This window comes from Mobula birostris, chromosome 12 (genome assembly GCF_030028105.1).
Source record: "Mobula birostris isolate sMobBir1 chromosome 12, sMobBir1.hap1, whole genome shotgun sequence".
Classification (NCBI taxonomy): domain Eukaryota; kingdom Metazoa; phylum Chordata; class Chondrichthyes; order Myliobatiformes; family Myliobatidae; genus Mobula; species Mobula birostris.
The window spans coordinates 55,345,251-55,362,004 of NC_092381.1; the positions used below are offsets into that span (position 1 = coordinate 55,345,251).

At 42.2% G+C, this 16,754-nt stretch overlaps 1 protein-coding gene across 1 annotated transcript in view; it reads left to right on the plus strand.

Annotated features, from left to right (window-relative positions):
* dab1a (DAB adaptor protein 1a) overlaps positions 1-16,754 on the plus strand; it is a 383,120-nt gene that overhangs the window by 359,033 nt on the left and 7,333 nt on the right. The window contains exon 24 of the mRNA XM_072274548.1: positions 16,439-16,567. Within this exon, the coding sequence (XP_072130649.1) occupies positions 16,439-16,567 (129 nt within the window). The remainder of the gene's footprint in view (positions 1-16,438; positions 16,568-16,754) is intronic.

The window sequence follows — 16,754 nt, forward strand, 5'->3', positions numbered from 1 at the left end:
CAACAAGGCTAGTTTGAGTGTTCGTGGCCAGCAGAGTGAATACAATATACAACTTGGTTCATTTTGGTCCTTCAAGAAAAGAGATCTGCTTTCCTTAACCAGTTTGGATTAGCTGTGACTTCAAACTAACACAATGCTTTTGATTATTTGCTGCCCTCTTAAATCGGTTCAGCAATCCAAACAATTTAAGAGTGCTAAAGAAATAAGTACTGTCCTTAACAAAAATCTCATGAAAGGATAATTAATAAGGACAAACACTGTCATCACATCCAAGTCATTTCCTCAAAATGTTTGTAAATATAGACAGATATAAGTTGAATATAGTAAAATCTAGCCGGAGAAGGGGACTATTTCCCACACAACATGGAAAATGATCATGGGTGAATGATGAATCTCTTGGTCAGAAAGTGCTGAGTGAAACTGTATAGTTATTCAATGCCAATTAAATTTTAGATTTTGAAAATACTTTCTAAAATAAAAGCCCTTATCCTGAAATTCAAAATTCAAAAGTTCAAAGTAAATGTATTCCGAAGTACATATATGTCACCATATCCATCCCTTAGATCCAATTTCTTGTAGGAATTCACAATAATTACTAGAAACACAATAGAATCAGTGAAAAACCCCACCTAACAGGACGGATAAGCAACCAATGTGCAAAGACAGCAAACTACAAACATGAAAAGAAAGAAATAATAAATAAATAACTAAACAAGTAAACAAACAAACAAAAAATATTGAGAGCATGAGGTGAAGAGTCCTTGAAAGTGAGTCCATAGGTTGAGGGAACAGTTCAGTGATGGGGCAAGTGAAGTTGAATGAAGCTACCCCTCTAATCCAAGAGCCTGATGGTTAAGCATTAATAACTGCCCCTGAACCAGATGATGTGGTTTCTGAAGCTCCTGTACCTTCTTCCTCATGGCAGCAGTGAGAAGAAAGCATGGTCTGGATGATGAGGGTCCTTGATGATGGAGGTTGCTTTCCTACAGCAATATACCATGTAGCTATGCTCAGTGGTGGCAAGGGCTTTACTTGTGAACGTTTGGGCTGTATCCATTACTTTGTGCAGGCTTTTCTATTTAAAGGTCTTGGTGTTTCCACACGAGGTCTTGGTGTTTACATTTGAGTCAATGTACCCTTCACCCTTCTATAGAAGTTTGTCAAAGTTTCAGATGACATGCCATAAACCTCTAAGAAAGTATAGGCACTGCCATGCTTTCTTCGTAATAATACTTACATGCTGGACCCAGCACAAATCGCCTGAGGAATTTAAAGTTGCTGACCCTTTTCACCTCTGATCCCCTGATGAGGACTGGTTCATGGAACTCTGGTTTCCTCCTCCTGAATTCAATAATCAGCTCCTTGATCTTACTGCCATTGAATAAGATGTTATTGTCGTGGCACCACTCAGCTAGATTCTCAAATTTCCTTCTATATGCTAATTATTCACAACCTTTGATTCAGCCAACAACAGTGGTGCACAGCAGAGCAGAGTCAATAGGCCACATGGCCTAATTCTGCTCCTATATCTTATGGTGCATCTGCATTGATGATGAATGTGAAAGAGATGTTGTTGCCAAGCTGAACTGACTGGGATCTGCAAGTGACGAAATTCAGGATCCAGTTGCACGAGGAGTTATTGAGGCCAAGGTCCTGAAGCTTATTGATTAGTTTTGAGGTGATGTTAGTGTTAAATGCTGAGCTTTAGTCAATGAAGAGCATCAGGGCCGAGTGAAGAACCAAAGAAATGGTATCTGCTGTTGACCTGTTGTGATGGTAGGCAATATGGAGCGGATCCAAGTCACTTCTCAGGCAGGAATTGATATGTTTCCTCATGAGAGTGGGTGTAAGTGTGACTGGACCATAGTTATTAAGGCCGGTTACCACGTTCTTCTTAGGCACCAGTATAATTGAAGGCTGCTTGAAGCAGATGGGTACCTCAGACTGCTGAAGCAAGAGTTTAACGATATCGGTGCACACTCCAACCAGTTTGTCAGCACAGGTCTTTAGTACTTAGTCAGGTACCCCACATGGGCTGGATGCTTTAAGTGGGTTCACCCTCCAGAAAGCTGCTTTCTTATCGACCTTAGAGAATGAAATCACAGGGTCATTGGGGCCTGTGGGAGTTTGTGAACATGCCTCCATGTTTTGATGATCAAAGTAAGCATAAAATGCATTGAGCTCATCAGAGAGCTAAACCTTGTCACCTCTGTCACTTGGTTTCACTTTGTAAGAGGTGATAGCATTCAAGCCCTGCCACAGTTGTCGAGCATCCTTCCTGATTCAAATTTAGGTTGTAATTGCCACTTTGCACGTAAGGTGACTTTTTGGAGATCATACTTGGAGTTCTTGTATTTTACTTGGTTTCCAGACAGGAACACAACTGATCCAGCCCTCAGCAGATTGTAAAAGGCCTTATAGTACAGCACAGAAACAGGCCATTTGGTCCATCATATCGATTCAAGTACTACCTGTTGTCAGTCCTGCACACCTCCAGTCTCCACCCAGTTAACAGGAGTCACCTGCCACTCATTTCCAACTCATCTCCTGCAGCCTATTTAAACCCAGCTCGCATCTGCAATCCTTGTTCACTCATTGAATTAGCCAGCCTCAAACCAGACGTTCCTAACCTTCAGTTACCTTGTTGCCAGTTGTGCTGAGTATCTGTTCTCTCTTGTTTTCTGGCAGGTCATGCCTTGTTATTTTGCAGTTTATTAGTAAAGTGTCATGTACTGCTAAATCGTCTCAGTAGCTATCTCTTTGGGTCAAGCCTCCTCCACATTTCCTGACAGGATGAGTGAACCAGCAGTTTGCTCACCGAAAGGAAGTTATCTGGGGCCCTGAGTACATGATCCAGAAGCAGCAGGAAACTACTGACCATCTGCTTGCCACTCTCAACCAACTCTCTGTCTCATTACAGCAATTCCTTGCCAGTCAACCTCCTCCCTCAGAGCCCCAGACTCTGGTGCCAGAAAGCTTTGATGGATCCTTTTCCTGTCCCATTTTGTCCTACACTTCAAGCTCCAGCCACCTCTGTGTTCTGCAAACTAAGACTGGAGTGCCTTTGTCTTCTTCCTCCTGATTTCATGAGCTCTGACCTGGGGCAGTGCCACAGGGAAGTGGGAGTGAGACAGCAGATCGGATATTTTGCCTGCATCAAGGCTCTTGCTCGGTGCTGAATTACACCATGGAATTCTAGATCTACTTGGTAGAGTGTGGCTAGAATGTGGACGTGCTGCTAGCCCATTGGAGGCCTTGGAAGATGAGCAGCCTACCTATGAGATGCCAAACTGACCTCAGAAGCCTCTTCACTCAGGCTCTCCATGTTGACAAATGCCTTCTGGAATGACCCTCCACATCACTGGCCAGAGCCCTGGTTCTATTCCCCGAACCACTTTCAGGCTCCAGAACCCTTGCACTTCGGGAGACCTCCCTTAACTCCCCCAAGAGCATGAGTGCTCGTGGTGAAGCAACGTGTATGCTTACTGTGGAGCAGCTTATCAGCTATGAATGAAATGACCACTGCATCCCAAAAACAGCTCCATGAGGCAGAGACAACAGGCTTTCTATTTGGTAGGCTCTCCCCGGCCCCTCTAACCAACACCACAGCCCATCTCACTCTCTCTGTCCTCCTCCGCATCCCAGTGGCACTCTGCACACGGGAGGCTCTGATGGATTCTGGCACAGCAGGCAACTCTCTGGACCAGATTCTATGTGAATGTGTATGTGTCCAGCTCGGACTCCCTGCTGAGCCTATTGATCACTCGTTCTGCGTCACAGCTGTTGATGGATCCCTTGAGGTCTGGGATGGTCAGAACGTGTACACAGTCTGCTCGCATGAGCAACGGAGAGCACTGTGAGTTCATCCAGTTCGGCCTTATCAACTCACCCAATACTCCTTTCAGCTTTGGTTATCCCTGGGTCTCCGCTCATGACCCTCACTGCCTGATCATCCAGTACGCATCTGCTAGACCACCTGCCAGCAACTTCAGTTGATATTGCTCCATAAATCTGTGGAAATGAACGAAACCGAGAGCACCAAGGCGGACGCCCTGCCATGACAGTTTGACCCAGATGAAATTCAGACCGACGCTCAGACCATCATACCATCCTCGCAGATCCTCACCCTGATCACCTGGGATCTTGAGAACCAGATCCGCCAGGCCCAACAGCACGACCTTGCTCCTGCCCACACACCTGACGACCAAATGTCCATGCCAGTGGCCGTGCGTTCTGAGGCACTCCAAGGACAACCAGGTACAAGACAAACTCCGGATTTCCTGCAACGCCGGTTCTGCTGGCCTACCATCATCACAGAAGTGTGTCAGTTTGTCACTGCCTGCCCCCAATCTACCCTGCTCTGTTCCTCCAACCGTCCCACATCACGGATTTCTTCACAGGTTTGTCACCTTCCAATGGGGCCATGATGATCATGACAGTCGTGGCCTGGTTCCCCAAGGTGGCCCATTTCACTGTCCTCCCCAAACTTCCAACAGAAGTTGAGATGGTGGACCTGGTTCTCCAACAAGTAATTTGCTTCCACAGTTTCCCTCAGGACATTGTGTCGGAATGGGGCCCACAATTTGTCACCCACCTTTGGTGAGCCTTCTGCTACCTCCTGTGCACCTCAGTGAGTTTGTCCTCTAGCTATCATCTGCAGACCAATGGTCAGTCAGAAAGAGCTAATCAGTGGATTGAGAAGTTTTTGTGATGCTTCACTGCCTATAACCCTTCCACATGGAAGAAGCATCTGCTCTGAGCTGAACTTTCCACAATCTACATACCTCCTCTGCCACAGATATGTCACCCTTTGAAGTGCTTCATGGCTACCATCTCACAATGTTCCCCATGGAGGAGACAATGGTAGTGATCCTATCTACCAGGGCCCTCGTTTGCCACTGCCATAATGCTCGGAAGACAGCACAGATGACCGCTCTAGCTGCCAACTGCTCCTATTGCCACCAGGCCAACGATGGTGTCTCCCAGCCAGAGTAATCTAGCCTGGAGGTTATGTTTAGCTGGCCACCCTAGATCTGCCCCTTTGCAGAAGCTCCCACAAACTCTTGCCCCGGTACATTGGTTCATTCAAGATTACCCATCGTACCAATCCAGTCATTTAACATCTCCAGTTACCACCATCCCTCAGGATCACACCTACCTTCCAGAAGTCCTGCATCAAGCCTGTTGTCCATGCACCAGTCAACCCACCTGAGCTGCACCTCCAGAACCTAGGATGGTAAAGGGTGGTCCAGTGTACACGGTTTGCCAGTTGATGGATTTACATCATCGTGGCTAGGGTGTATGGTATCCATTCAACTGGGAAGGGTACGGCCCAGAAGAGAGGTCACCTTCCTGTCCAATTGAATCCATCTCTATTTAGAGTTCCACTGGACCTATCTGGATTGTCCTGGGTCATCAGGTACCAGACGTAAGAGGGGAGGGTGGTCCTATCAGGCCTGTACAGGTAGGCACCTCCCAGTCTACCTAACTATCACATCACCTGCCACTCGTTTTCAATTCATCACCAGCATATTTAAACCCAGCGCTTATCCACAGTCCATTGAACTACTCAGCCATAACCAATTGCTCCTAATCTTCAGTTATTATGTTGCCTTGTCGTTGCTAAGTATTTGACTTCTCACTTGTTTCGTGGCCTGCTGTTGTTTGTTATTTTGCAGTTTATTAGTAAAATGTCATTTACTGCTAAATAGTCTCCAATGCTCTGCTTTTGTGGCAAGCCTCCTCTATATTTCCTGACACCTGTACTTGTCCTATTTTCCAGTACCTAGCCCATAGCCTTCTGTGTCTGGTGATTCAAGTGCTCTTCACAATAATTTTTCATCAGGTTCTCCTCTTATCCATTATTTTGAACCTATGCCCTTTTAGGCATTGGAGCCCTGCTGTATTTATGCCCCTCATAATTTTGTGCACCTCAGTTAGGTCTCCCCTCGACCTTTGTTGCTCCAAAAAATCAAGCTCAGCCTCTTCAGTGTATCACATAAGCGAAACATTCCATCTCAGCAACATCCTAATAAATCTCCTTAGCATCTCTCTAATTATGCTTTCTGTGGTGTGGCACCAGAAATGTCCATAGTGTCCCAACTTTGTACCATATCCTTCCTGCTCTTTTATGTCCCCCTAATAAAGACAGTTCTTCCATATGACATCTTCACCAGTGCTACCACCATCAGGAATCCGAGGTCCCTACATTTCTCAATATTGTGCCTACACTTGACAATCTGATTGGACTCTGCTATTCAATGTGTAAGTGGTTGCCTTATTAGTCCTCCAAAAGTGCAAGAGCTCACATTCGTCAGGATTGGAGCCATGGTGTTATAAAGTTATAGAACCCTTCAGGCCAACTGGTCCAAGCCAAAGATGAAATCTAAGCTGCTACCATTTGCCCATAATTGACCCATATCCCTCTAAACCTTTCCTATCTATGTTCTTCTGTAAGTGTCTTTAAAATGTTGTTAATGTAACTGCCTCAGCCACTTCCACTGGCAGCTCATTCCAAACGCCGACCGCCCTCTGGCTAAAAAAGGATGCTCCTCATGTTCCTCCCTCTCACCCTAAACCTCTGCCCTCTAGATCTAGATCTCACAAACCTGTGAAAAAGACCGAGTATATTTATATTATCTATTAACAATAAATTATGAATTGATTAAATTCCATCTGCTATTGCTCTACCCATCTTACCAAATCATCATAATTGTCCTGAAGACTCATGCTACCCTCCTCATTATCAATTAGAACTGTAATTTCCATGTCATCTGTAAACTCATTGACCATGCCTCCTACATTCACATCCAGATTGTTAATCTCCTGTATATGACAATCTGAATGTGAATACTCTGATTCTATCGTTTGTGGCATGGGCTTGTAATTACCAGGCTTATCCCTTATTGCCCTTCTGGAATAAAGCTATCATAACTTCTGTCCTTTAGTCATTGTGGCACTTCACCTGCAGCCAAGAAAAATTTTAAAATCACTTTCAGAACCTTAGCAATCCCCTCCCTTGCTTTCCATGGCAGCCTGAAATAAATCTCATTAGGCTTTTGAGATTTAACCACCATTATGTCTGCTAACACATCCAAAACCTGCCTCTTAATGGATGTGGGGAAACCTCTAACTGCCTCTCACCATCACTCTTCTCGACAGAAATTCAGGAATTAAGCCTTTTTAAATTAATTCATACTAGGACGACTATTTAAACTGCAGTACTTGGCTCAGCAAGGGTTATGGAGGAGAGCAAATGAATTTTGCTAGGTGTATATACTGTCATAGAGTTATCAAGCACTACAGCACAGAAACCCTTCAGCCCATCTAGTCTGGTCTTCTGCTTAGTCCCATCTACCTGCATAAGGATCATACCTTCCACCCGCCCCCCCCCCACACCCCAAATGCACTTCTTAACCATGTACCTATCAAACTTTCCTTTAAATATTGCAACTGAACTCACATTTACCACTTCTGCTGGCAGCTCGTTGAATACCAATGCTCTAAAAGATAAGGCAAACTTTTTTTAACCTGGCAAACAACTTAATTCTCCTCATTTTTCCATCCTGAACTGAAAGTGTCTTCCAACATCTTATCTTTAATTACATGGCCCACTTAATGCTTGATACTAAAGACCCACATGTGTCCTGGCATCTAGCGTTGATCCAAGAAATACATTTATTCTGGCATTTTCCCCCTTTCTTCTCAGTCCTGAAGTCCTGAAGTAGGGTCTCAGCCTGAAATGTCAACCATTTACTTTTTTCCATAAATGCTGCTTGGCCTGCTGAGTTCCGCCAGCATTCTGTATGTGACACTTTGTATCCTACCTGCTTCTGTTATATTACAATATTCACAGATGCGGCCATAATAGATTTTTATAGGGTTATCCCCAATCGTACTAGTATCTCCAATACAATTAAGAAGGGATCAATTTCTACCAGATCCAGGATCCATATAAATATTAACGGACACTATATGCACAACACACTTCTAGCCTAGGATCCTATTTAAAGGAAATGCTAAAATCTGCTTTAAAAATTCTTTAGGTAAATGAAATGATTATTCCTTTTCATTTTATCTCCAGGACTCGCTATTTTGCTTTAGTGGTCATAACATGTCCCAGAAGCCAATAAGTTAGTCTCTGATCTTAATCTTTATATAGAAAAAGGGTCAAATGAATCATTATCTGATTCCAAAGGGAATGTACTGCAGTTATCCTAAATTATATGAAATAATGCATTCTTTCAATATTGTTGTTAATGTTTTACATGTTATCAATTTGTAGTTTAGAAGCACATTTTACCATACAATTAAATCTTACCAAATTATATCTAAATTTCACTTTACATATGTACGCTTTCCAAAAATAAAGAAACTCCCAATAGATTCAGTAATAGCCTGGAATTAAAATACAACAGCTGAGATATTAGATGGATTATTGCCAATTTCTATGTGTGAATCTTACATCAATTGAATTAACATAAAATAGATCATACAAGCAATACTACTGTAACTACACGAAACCACACCAATTGGAATTAGGTTGGACACATCCATGTGCATTCAGGCAAATTGGCTTCTACATATGATGAAAAGTCCTCAACCTAGAATATTATTTAGTTTCGTGTTTCCATTCATTCTGCCTTTCCTAATGAGAGCTTCTGGTAAATTTTATTTTAATTTCAGATTTCTAGCATTTGCAGTTTATTTTTGTTTTTTGATATCCATATTCTATTTATATTGTTGCTATCACAATGCATACAATCCCCAGTTATTTCCATGTTGCTCAAATGAATTGGCATTCTTATACCTGGTGAAGAGAGCTAAAGTCTTCCCCTGCTTGACTCTTTGAATGGTGACCCAGACTGATTTCCAAGATTCCTTGGCACACTGTGTCCCTCTTGGGACATTTGTCTCTTTGATGAACACTTACATTGTCCCTTCGAGTAAAAGTGAGTGCAGACTGTCTCTACCCTGCAGCTACTGTCTCCTCACGGCACAACAATTTGTTTTACTGCTGTCTAGCAGCCATGAAGACAGTGATTTCAAGGCTCATGCCCTTATTTGAAGTGTAGCAACCAGTTAGAAGCCTTCAATTGTGTTTGGCCCAATTGGTGGGAACCAATTAAGTCAAGTCGAAGTGCATGTTTTTAGTTTAAACCTACCATGGCTTTTTAATATCACTTTGTCAATTTAATGTTCTTTTTTTGAGAGGGTCCAATTAGGCCTTCGTACTGAACAGAAAAGCAGGTTTACCACGCCAGAGGAGGCTGAAATTCAGTTTCACAGATATTATTAAACCATTATCTAAGTCACATTTATGAGTGTTTATTTTTCCTTTTTTTCTGAACATTGGTGACACATTGAGGATGTCCATTAATTACAGCATTAATAAAATAGTAAATTTCAAATTGACTGCAGCCAATCTTATACATATATATTTTGCCAAGGCAGAATGTGTTTCTATTCTTTTAAATTTCCCTTTTGAGCTAATAAAATGTACTTTGACTGTATTAATAATATAGATAGAGTCATGTTTTCACTTGCTGGCGGGAGGAGCTTTTTTCACCGCTGCTAGGAGACTACTGCTGGGAGCTGATAAAATGTATCCCTTTGCACCCCATGAGTGCCAAAAGATGTGGTAGATGTATAAAAAATTTCTAATCATGACATATTTATCAATGGAGCCCCGCGGTGAATGAACAGGTCCATTGTTCAAACCAAGCAAGTGCTGCCCTCAGATCTAAAATTAATTACACAGTTGCTTTAGAGCTAATCACATTGCTTTTAGCTCCACACTATTTTACTGTGACTGAGGAGCAAGGATCAGAGATGAGAATATTATCTGTGCTGCGTATTACATGCAGAATTGATTATTGCAGAGCTCATAATACCTCTAAGATTGTTTGATTAACTTGCACATGCACGGAACGGCATAACTTCACTTGTCCGGAGGTAGCAGTCTATAGCTCACCGAGTGGGGACCTCTTTCAAAATCCTTTATTTTGTCCCCTGGTACATTAAATTGAAGGTTTAAAATCTACAGTGTGGGAAACAGTCAGTGATTAAAAAGAGAATGCCGGCAAACTTATTGATCAAGAGGAGCTAACCCATAGCTTTAAGAGCTTGTATGTTGAAGAGGTAGAAGAAGCATCAAAGGAATTAATTGAAAAGGGGAGAATAAGCAGTTGCTATATTTCTGATTCAAAACCCACAGTGGACAGGAGCTTCTACTGCTTTTGTTACATTTTCCCCATTCACATTTTACTGATGAACTCTTGATCTCCCTATCTACATCGACATAGCTCCTGCACCTTTTTATTTAGCTACATTAAGCTTTCTTCGTAGCTGCTACACTATGTTCTGAATGACACACACAAAATGCTGGAGGAACTCAGCAGGTCAGGTAGCTTCTAGGGAGAGGAATAAAGAGTTAATATTTTGGGCCATGACTGGGAAAAGAAGGAGGAAGAAGTCAGAGGAAAAAGGTTGGGGGGGGAGGGGTCGGAATATAAACTAGAAAGTAATAGGTACACCCAGGTGAGGCAGAAAGCAGGTGGTGGGGGAGAGAAATTGAGAAGCTTGGAGGTAACAGATGGAAAAGGTAATGAGCTGAAGGAGAAAGAATCTGCAAGGAGAGGAGGGTGGACCATGGGAGAAAGGGAAGGAGGGAGGGGCAGCAGAGGGAGGTATTAGGCAGGTGAGGAGAAGAGAAAGTGTAAGAGGTAAGCTTGAATGGGGAATAGAAAAATAGAGTAGCGAGAGGGGAAAAAATCAATGTTCAAGCAATCAGGTTTGAAATCAGCCAGATAGAATATGAGGTTTTGCTTCTCCAACCTGAAAGTGGCCTCGTTGTGGCAGTAGAGGAGTCCATGGACAAACATGACAGAATGGGAATGGCCAGTGGAATTAAAGTGGTTGGCCACTGGGAAATCCTGCTTGTTGCAAATGGAGTGAAGGTGTCAGATAAAGTGTTTCTCCTGATCTATACTGGGTCTCACCAACGTAGAGGGGGCCACGCCGGGAGCACCAGATACAGTAGAATACCCCGATAGACTCACCTGGAAGGACTGCTTGGGTCCCTGAATGGTAGTGAGGGAGGAGATGAATTAGCACTTTGTAGACCATAAGATCATAACACATAGGAGGAGAATTAGGCCACTCAGCCCAATGAGTGTGCTCGGGCATTCGATCTTCACTTATTATGTGCTGTGTCGTATGACGTGGGCGATCATGGTCTTCCGATAGCCATGATTGTTCTTGGCAAATTTTCCTACAGAGATGGTATGCCATTGCCTTCTTCTGGTATCATGGGATCATTCAATCATAGCTGATTTATTATCCCACTCAACCGCATTCTCCTACTTTCTCCCAGTGACCTTTAACTCCCTGACTAACAAAGAACCTATAAACCTCTGCTTTAAAGATATACAATGACTTGGCTTCCACAGCCTTCCATGGCAATGAATTCCACAGATTCACCACCCTCTGACTACAGAAATCCCTCCTTATCTCTGTTCTAAAGGGACGTCCCTCTACCATAGAGTCAATTCTGATGCTGAGCCTTCACGTCCTAGACTCCCCCATTAGAAGAAATATGCTTTCCACGTTAACTCTTTCTAGGCCATTTGATATAACATGGTCCCTCATTACTTGAAACTCCAGTGAGTACAGGCCCAGAACCATCAAATACTCTTCAGACATTAACCCTTTCATTCCAGAATCATTCTCATGAACCTCCTCTGGACGCTCTCGAATGCCAATACATCTTTTCATAAGTAAGAGAGCCAAAACTGCTCACAATACTCCAAGTGCATTATGACGAATAGCTTACAAAACCTGAGCATCACATCCTTGCTCTTACAGTTGAAGTCAGAAGTTTACATACACCTAAGCCAAATACATTTAAACTCAGTTTCCCACAATTCCTGACATTTAATCCTAGAAAACATTCTGTTTTAGGTTAGTTAGGATCACTACTTTATTTTAAGAATGTGAAATGTCAGAATAATAGTAGAGAGTATGTTTTATTTCAGCTTTTATTTCTTTCATCACTTTCGCAGTGGGTCAGAAGTTTACATACACTTTGTTAGTATTTGGTAGCATTGCCTTTAAGTCGTTTAACTTAGGTCAAACATTTTGGGTAGCCTTCCACAAGCTTCTTACAGTAAGTTGCTGGAATTTTGTTCCATTCCTCCAGACAAAACTGGTGTAACTGAGTCAGGTTTGTAGGCCTCCTTGCTCGCACATGCTTTTTCAGTTCTGCCCACAAACGTTCTATCGGATTGAGGTCAGGGCTGTGTGACGGCCACTCCAAAACCTTGACTTTATTGTCCTTAAGCAATTTTGCCACAACCTTGGAGGTATGCTTGGGGTCATTGTCCATTTGGAACACCCATTTGCAACCGAGCTTTAACTTTCTGGCTGATGTCTTGAGATGTTGCTTCAATATATCCACATAATTTTTCTTCCTCATGATGCCATCTATTTTGTGAACTGCACCAGTTTCTCCTGCAGCAAAGCACCTCCACAACATGATGCTGCCACCCCCATGCTTCACGTTGGGATGGTGTTCTTCAGCTTGCAAGCCTCACCCCTTTTCCTCCAAACATAACGATGGTCATTATGGCCAAACAGTTTAATTTTTGTTTCATCAGACCAGAGGACATTTCTCCAAAAAGTAAGATCTTTATCCCCATGTGCACTTGCAAACTGTAGTCTGGCTTTTTTATGGCAGCTTTGGAGCAGTAGCTTCTTCCTTGCTGAGCAGGCTTCCGGGTTATGTCGATATAGGACTCATTTTACTGTGAATATAGATACGTGTCTACCTGTTTCCTCCAGCATCTTCACAAGGTCCTTTGCTGTTGTTCTGGGATTGATTTGCACTTTTCGTGCCAAAGTACGTTCATCTCTAGGAGACAGAATGCGTCTCCTTCCTGAGCGGTATGACGGCTGTGTGGTCCCATGGTGTTTATACTTGTGTACTATTGTTTGTACAGATGAACGTGGTACCTTCAGGCATTTGGAAATTGCTCCCAAGGATGAACCAGACTTGACATCATTTTCTGACCTCAATCCGATAGAAAATTTGTGGGTAGAACTGAAAAAGCATGTGCGAGCAAGGAGGCCTACAAACCTGACTCAGTTACACCACCCCCCACCCTCCCACCAGGAATAGAACAAAGTTCCAGAAACTTACTGTGAGAAGCTTGTGAAAGGCTACCCAAAACGCTTGACCCAAGTTAAACAATTTAAAGGCAATGCTACCAAATACTAACAAAGTGTACGTGAACTTCTGACCCACTGGGAAAGTGATGAAAGAAATAAAAGCTGAAATAAATCATTCTCTCTACTATTATTCTGACATCTCACATTCTTAAAATAAAGTAGTGATCCTAACTGACCTAAGACAGGGAATGTTTTCTAGGAATAAAATGTCAGGATTTGTGAAAAACTGAGTTTAAATGTATTTGGCTAAGGTGTATGTAAACTTCTGACTTCAACTGTATATTCTAGTCCTCTTGAAATGAATGCTAACATTGCTTTGCCTTCCTTACCACTGACTCAACCTGCAAGTTAACACTAAGGGAATGCTGCACTACGACTCTCAAGTCCCTTTGCAGCTCTAATTTTTGAATTTTCTTCCTCTTTAGAAAATAGTTTATGCTTGATTCCTTCTACAAAAGTGCATGACCATGCACTATATTCCATCTACCACTTCTTTGCCTATTTTCCAAATCTGTCCAAGTCCTTCAGCAGACTCCCTGCTTCCTCAACACTAACTGCCCCTCCACTTACCTTTGTATCGTCCGCAAACTTGGCCACAAGGCCATCAATTCCTTCATCCTAATCACTGGCATACAGCATAATGTAACAAGAAGGGTCCCAATTGCAAACCTTGCAGAACACCATTAATCACTGCCAGCCAACCAAAATAGGTCCCCCTTATTCTTGCCAGTCAGCAAAGCTTCTATCCCTGCTAGCATCTTTCCTATAATTCCATGGGCTCTTATCTTATTACACAGTCTCATGTGCTGCACCTTATCAAAGGCAATCTGAATATCCAAGTAAACAGCATCCTCTGACTCTCCTTTGTCTACCTTGCCTGTTATTTCCTCAAAAAATTCCAACAGATTTGTCAGGCAAGATTTCCCCTCAAGAACATTGGCCTACAACTACCTCAAAGCCTCTTCCTGAATAATAGACTCCATCATTTTCTCAACCACTGAAATCAGACTAACTGGCCTATAATTTCCTTTCTTCTGACTCCACCCACCCCCCTTAAGAGTGGCGTGACATGTCCAGTCCTCCAAAACCATTCCTGTATTCAGTAATTCTTGAAAGAACATTTCTAATGCCTCCAACAATCTTTTCAGCTACTTTCAAAACTCTGGAGTGTAATCCCTCTGGTCAGGTGACTTATCTACTTTCAGATCTTTCAACTTCCCAAACACCTCCTCCTCAGTAATAGCAACTACACCCACTTATTCTCCCTGACATTCTTGAATTTCTGGCATATTGCTAGTGTCTTCCGCAATGAAGACTGAAGCAAAATACTTAATAAGTTTGTCCGCCATTTCTTTGTTCCCCGTCACTATGTCTCCCGAGTCATTTTCCAGCAGTCCAATACTCAGTTTTGCCTCTCTTTTATTCTTTATATACCTGAAAAAAACTTCTGTTATTCTCTTTGATATCATGGGCTAGTTTACCTTCATATTTTATCTTTTCTCATGTTATAGTTTTTTTTAGTTGTCATCTATTGTTTTTTAAAAGCTTCCCAACCCTCTAATTTCCCAATCATTTTTGCTACATTATGTGCCCTCCCTTTTGCTTTAATGCTGCCTTTCACTTACCTTGTCAGCCATGGTTGCCTCATCCTCCCTTTAGAAGACTTCTTCATCTGTGGATATGTCTATTCTGCACCTTCTGAATTGACCCCAGAAACTCCAGCCATTGCTGTCCTGCTATCATCCATGCTTTTGTCCCCTTGCAATCAACTTTGTCCAATTCCTCTCTCATTCCTCTGTAATTCCCTTTACTCCACTGTAATACTGATACATCTGACCTTATCTTCTCCCTCTCAAACTGCAGGCTGAATTATATTATAATATAATCACTTACTCCTGAGGGCTCCTTTACCTTAAGGTCCCTAATCATATCTGGTTCATTACACAACACTAAATCCAGAATTGTCTTTCCCCTAGTGGGTTCAACCAAAGGCTGCTCTAAAATTCTCTAAGATTTTCCCAATGTATCTGCATATGGAAACCCCCCATGACTATCGTAGCAGTGCCCTTATTATATGCCTTTTCTATTTCCTGTCGAAATTTATATCCCACATCTGGCTACTATTTGGGGGCCGGTATATAACCCCCATCAGTGTCTTTTTTACCCTTGCAGCTTCTTAACACTGCCCACAAAGATTCTACATCTTCTAATTCTATGTCACCTCTTCCTAAGGATTTAATTTCACTTTTAACTAACAGATCCATCCGACCCACTTAGCCTACCTGCCCGTTCTTTTGATACAAGTTGTATCCTTGGACGTCAATATCCCAACTATGATCTTCTTTCAGCCGCAACTCAGTGATGCCCACAACGTCAAACCTGCCAGTCTCTAACTATGCTACAAAATAATCTACCTTACTCTGTATATGGTGTACATTCAAATATAGCACTTTCAGTCCTGTATTCAACACCCATTTCAATTTTGCTGCCATGTTACACTTCAGCTCATCCCACTGACTGCAATTTTGCCCTATCATCAATACAAAACACTGACTTGTATATGAATTGCCCCAACCTCAGCCCTATCACTCTCCCACCCCCTGCCAGATTAGTTCAACACCTCCCCAAAAGCTCTACAGACAGAGAAAAAAGATTCTCATGTGCTCTCTGGAAGGCGCAGTGCCATTAACGTAGCTCTCTGTATGAATAATACGGTAACTACTCCTTTTTGGTGCTGATTCCACTAGTGCATCTGTTCCTGGGAAATGTATCCTGAGCATTATTAAATGAAGTGACAACGTAGAACAATGAATTCCGGTTCAAAAGGATCCACAAACATGATGCATAAAAGCCAAATATTATTTTTAATATTGATTTCCGAAAGGCAAAAACACTGATGGAAACTAGAGAGGAATCTTTCAATTCATTGGGGGGAAGGGCTGACAGTTTATCCGTCGTGCCCAGAAGAAAATGTTACTTTAATGGAAGCACTATTTCCATTAGAATCCAGGGGGACCACATAAACAGCTCCCGACAGAAAAAAAATTGTTTGATAAATGCAAATGCAGATAGCATTAATGTATTGATAATTGTGACATCATTGCTTTTGCTTACTTTATCACTTTTATAATATTCAGTGCCTTGTAATTCACAAATTTAATGTTGATCATTAAAACCTTGACTGATAGCATTTTGCCTTCTCTAATTTTAGGTTACACGTTGAATGATGCAAAAGACTGTGCCAAAGCTGGCTTTAGTATAGGAGCCAAGATTGAAGGAATCATGGTTGTGGTTGGAGTTAAAGGAGGAGCTTGTGATGGTCTTCTGGATGTAAAAGGAGGTACTTCTACAATTACAGATTTTCATACAAGGATATCAGATCCTCCATATAGATCAAGTTCATTCAAAAGGCATTCATTAATCTCAATAAATGATGGGCTCTATTTGTAGCTCAGTTGTTAACTATACTGTGCAATTTGATATTGAAATACAGAAATCAGGCAGATACAAAGTTGCTGATGAAGTGA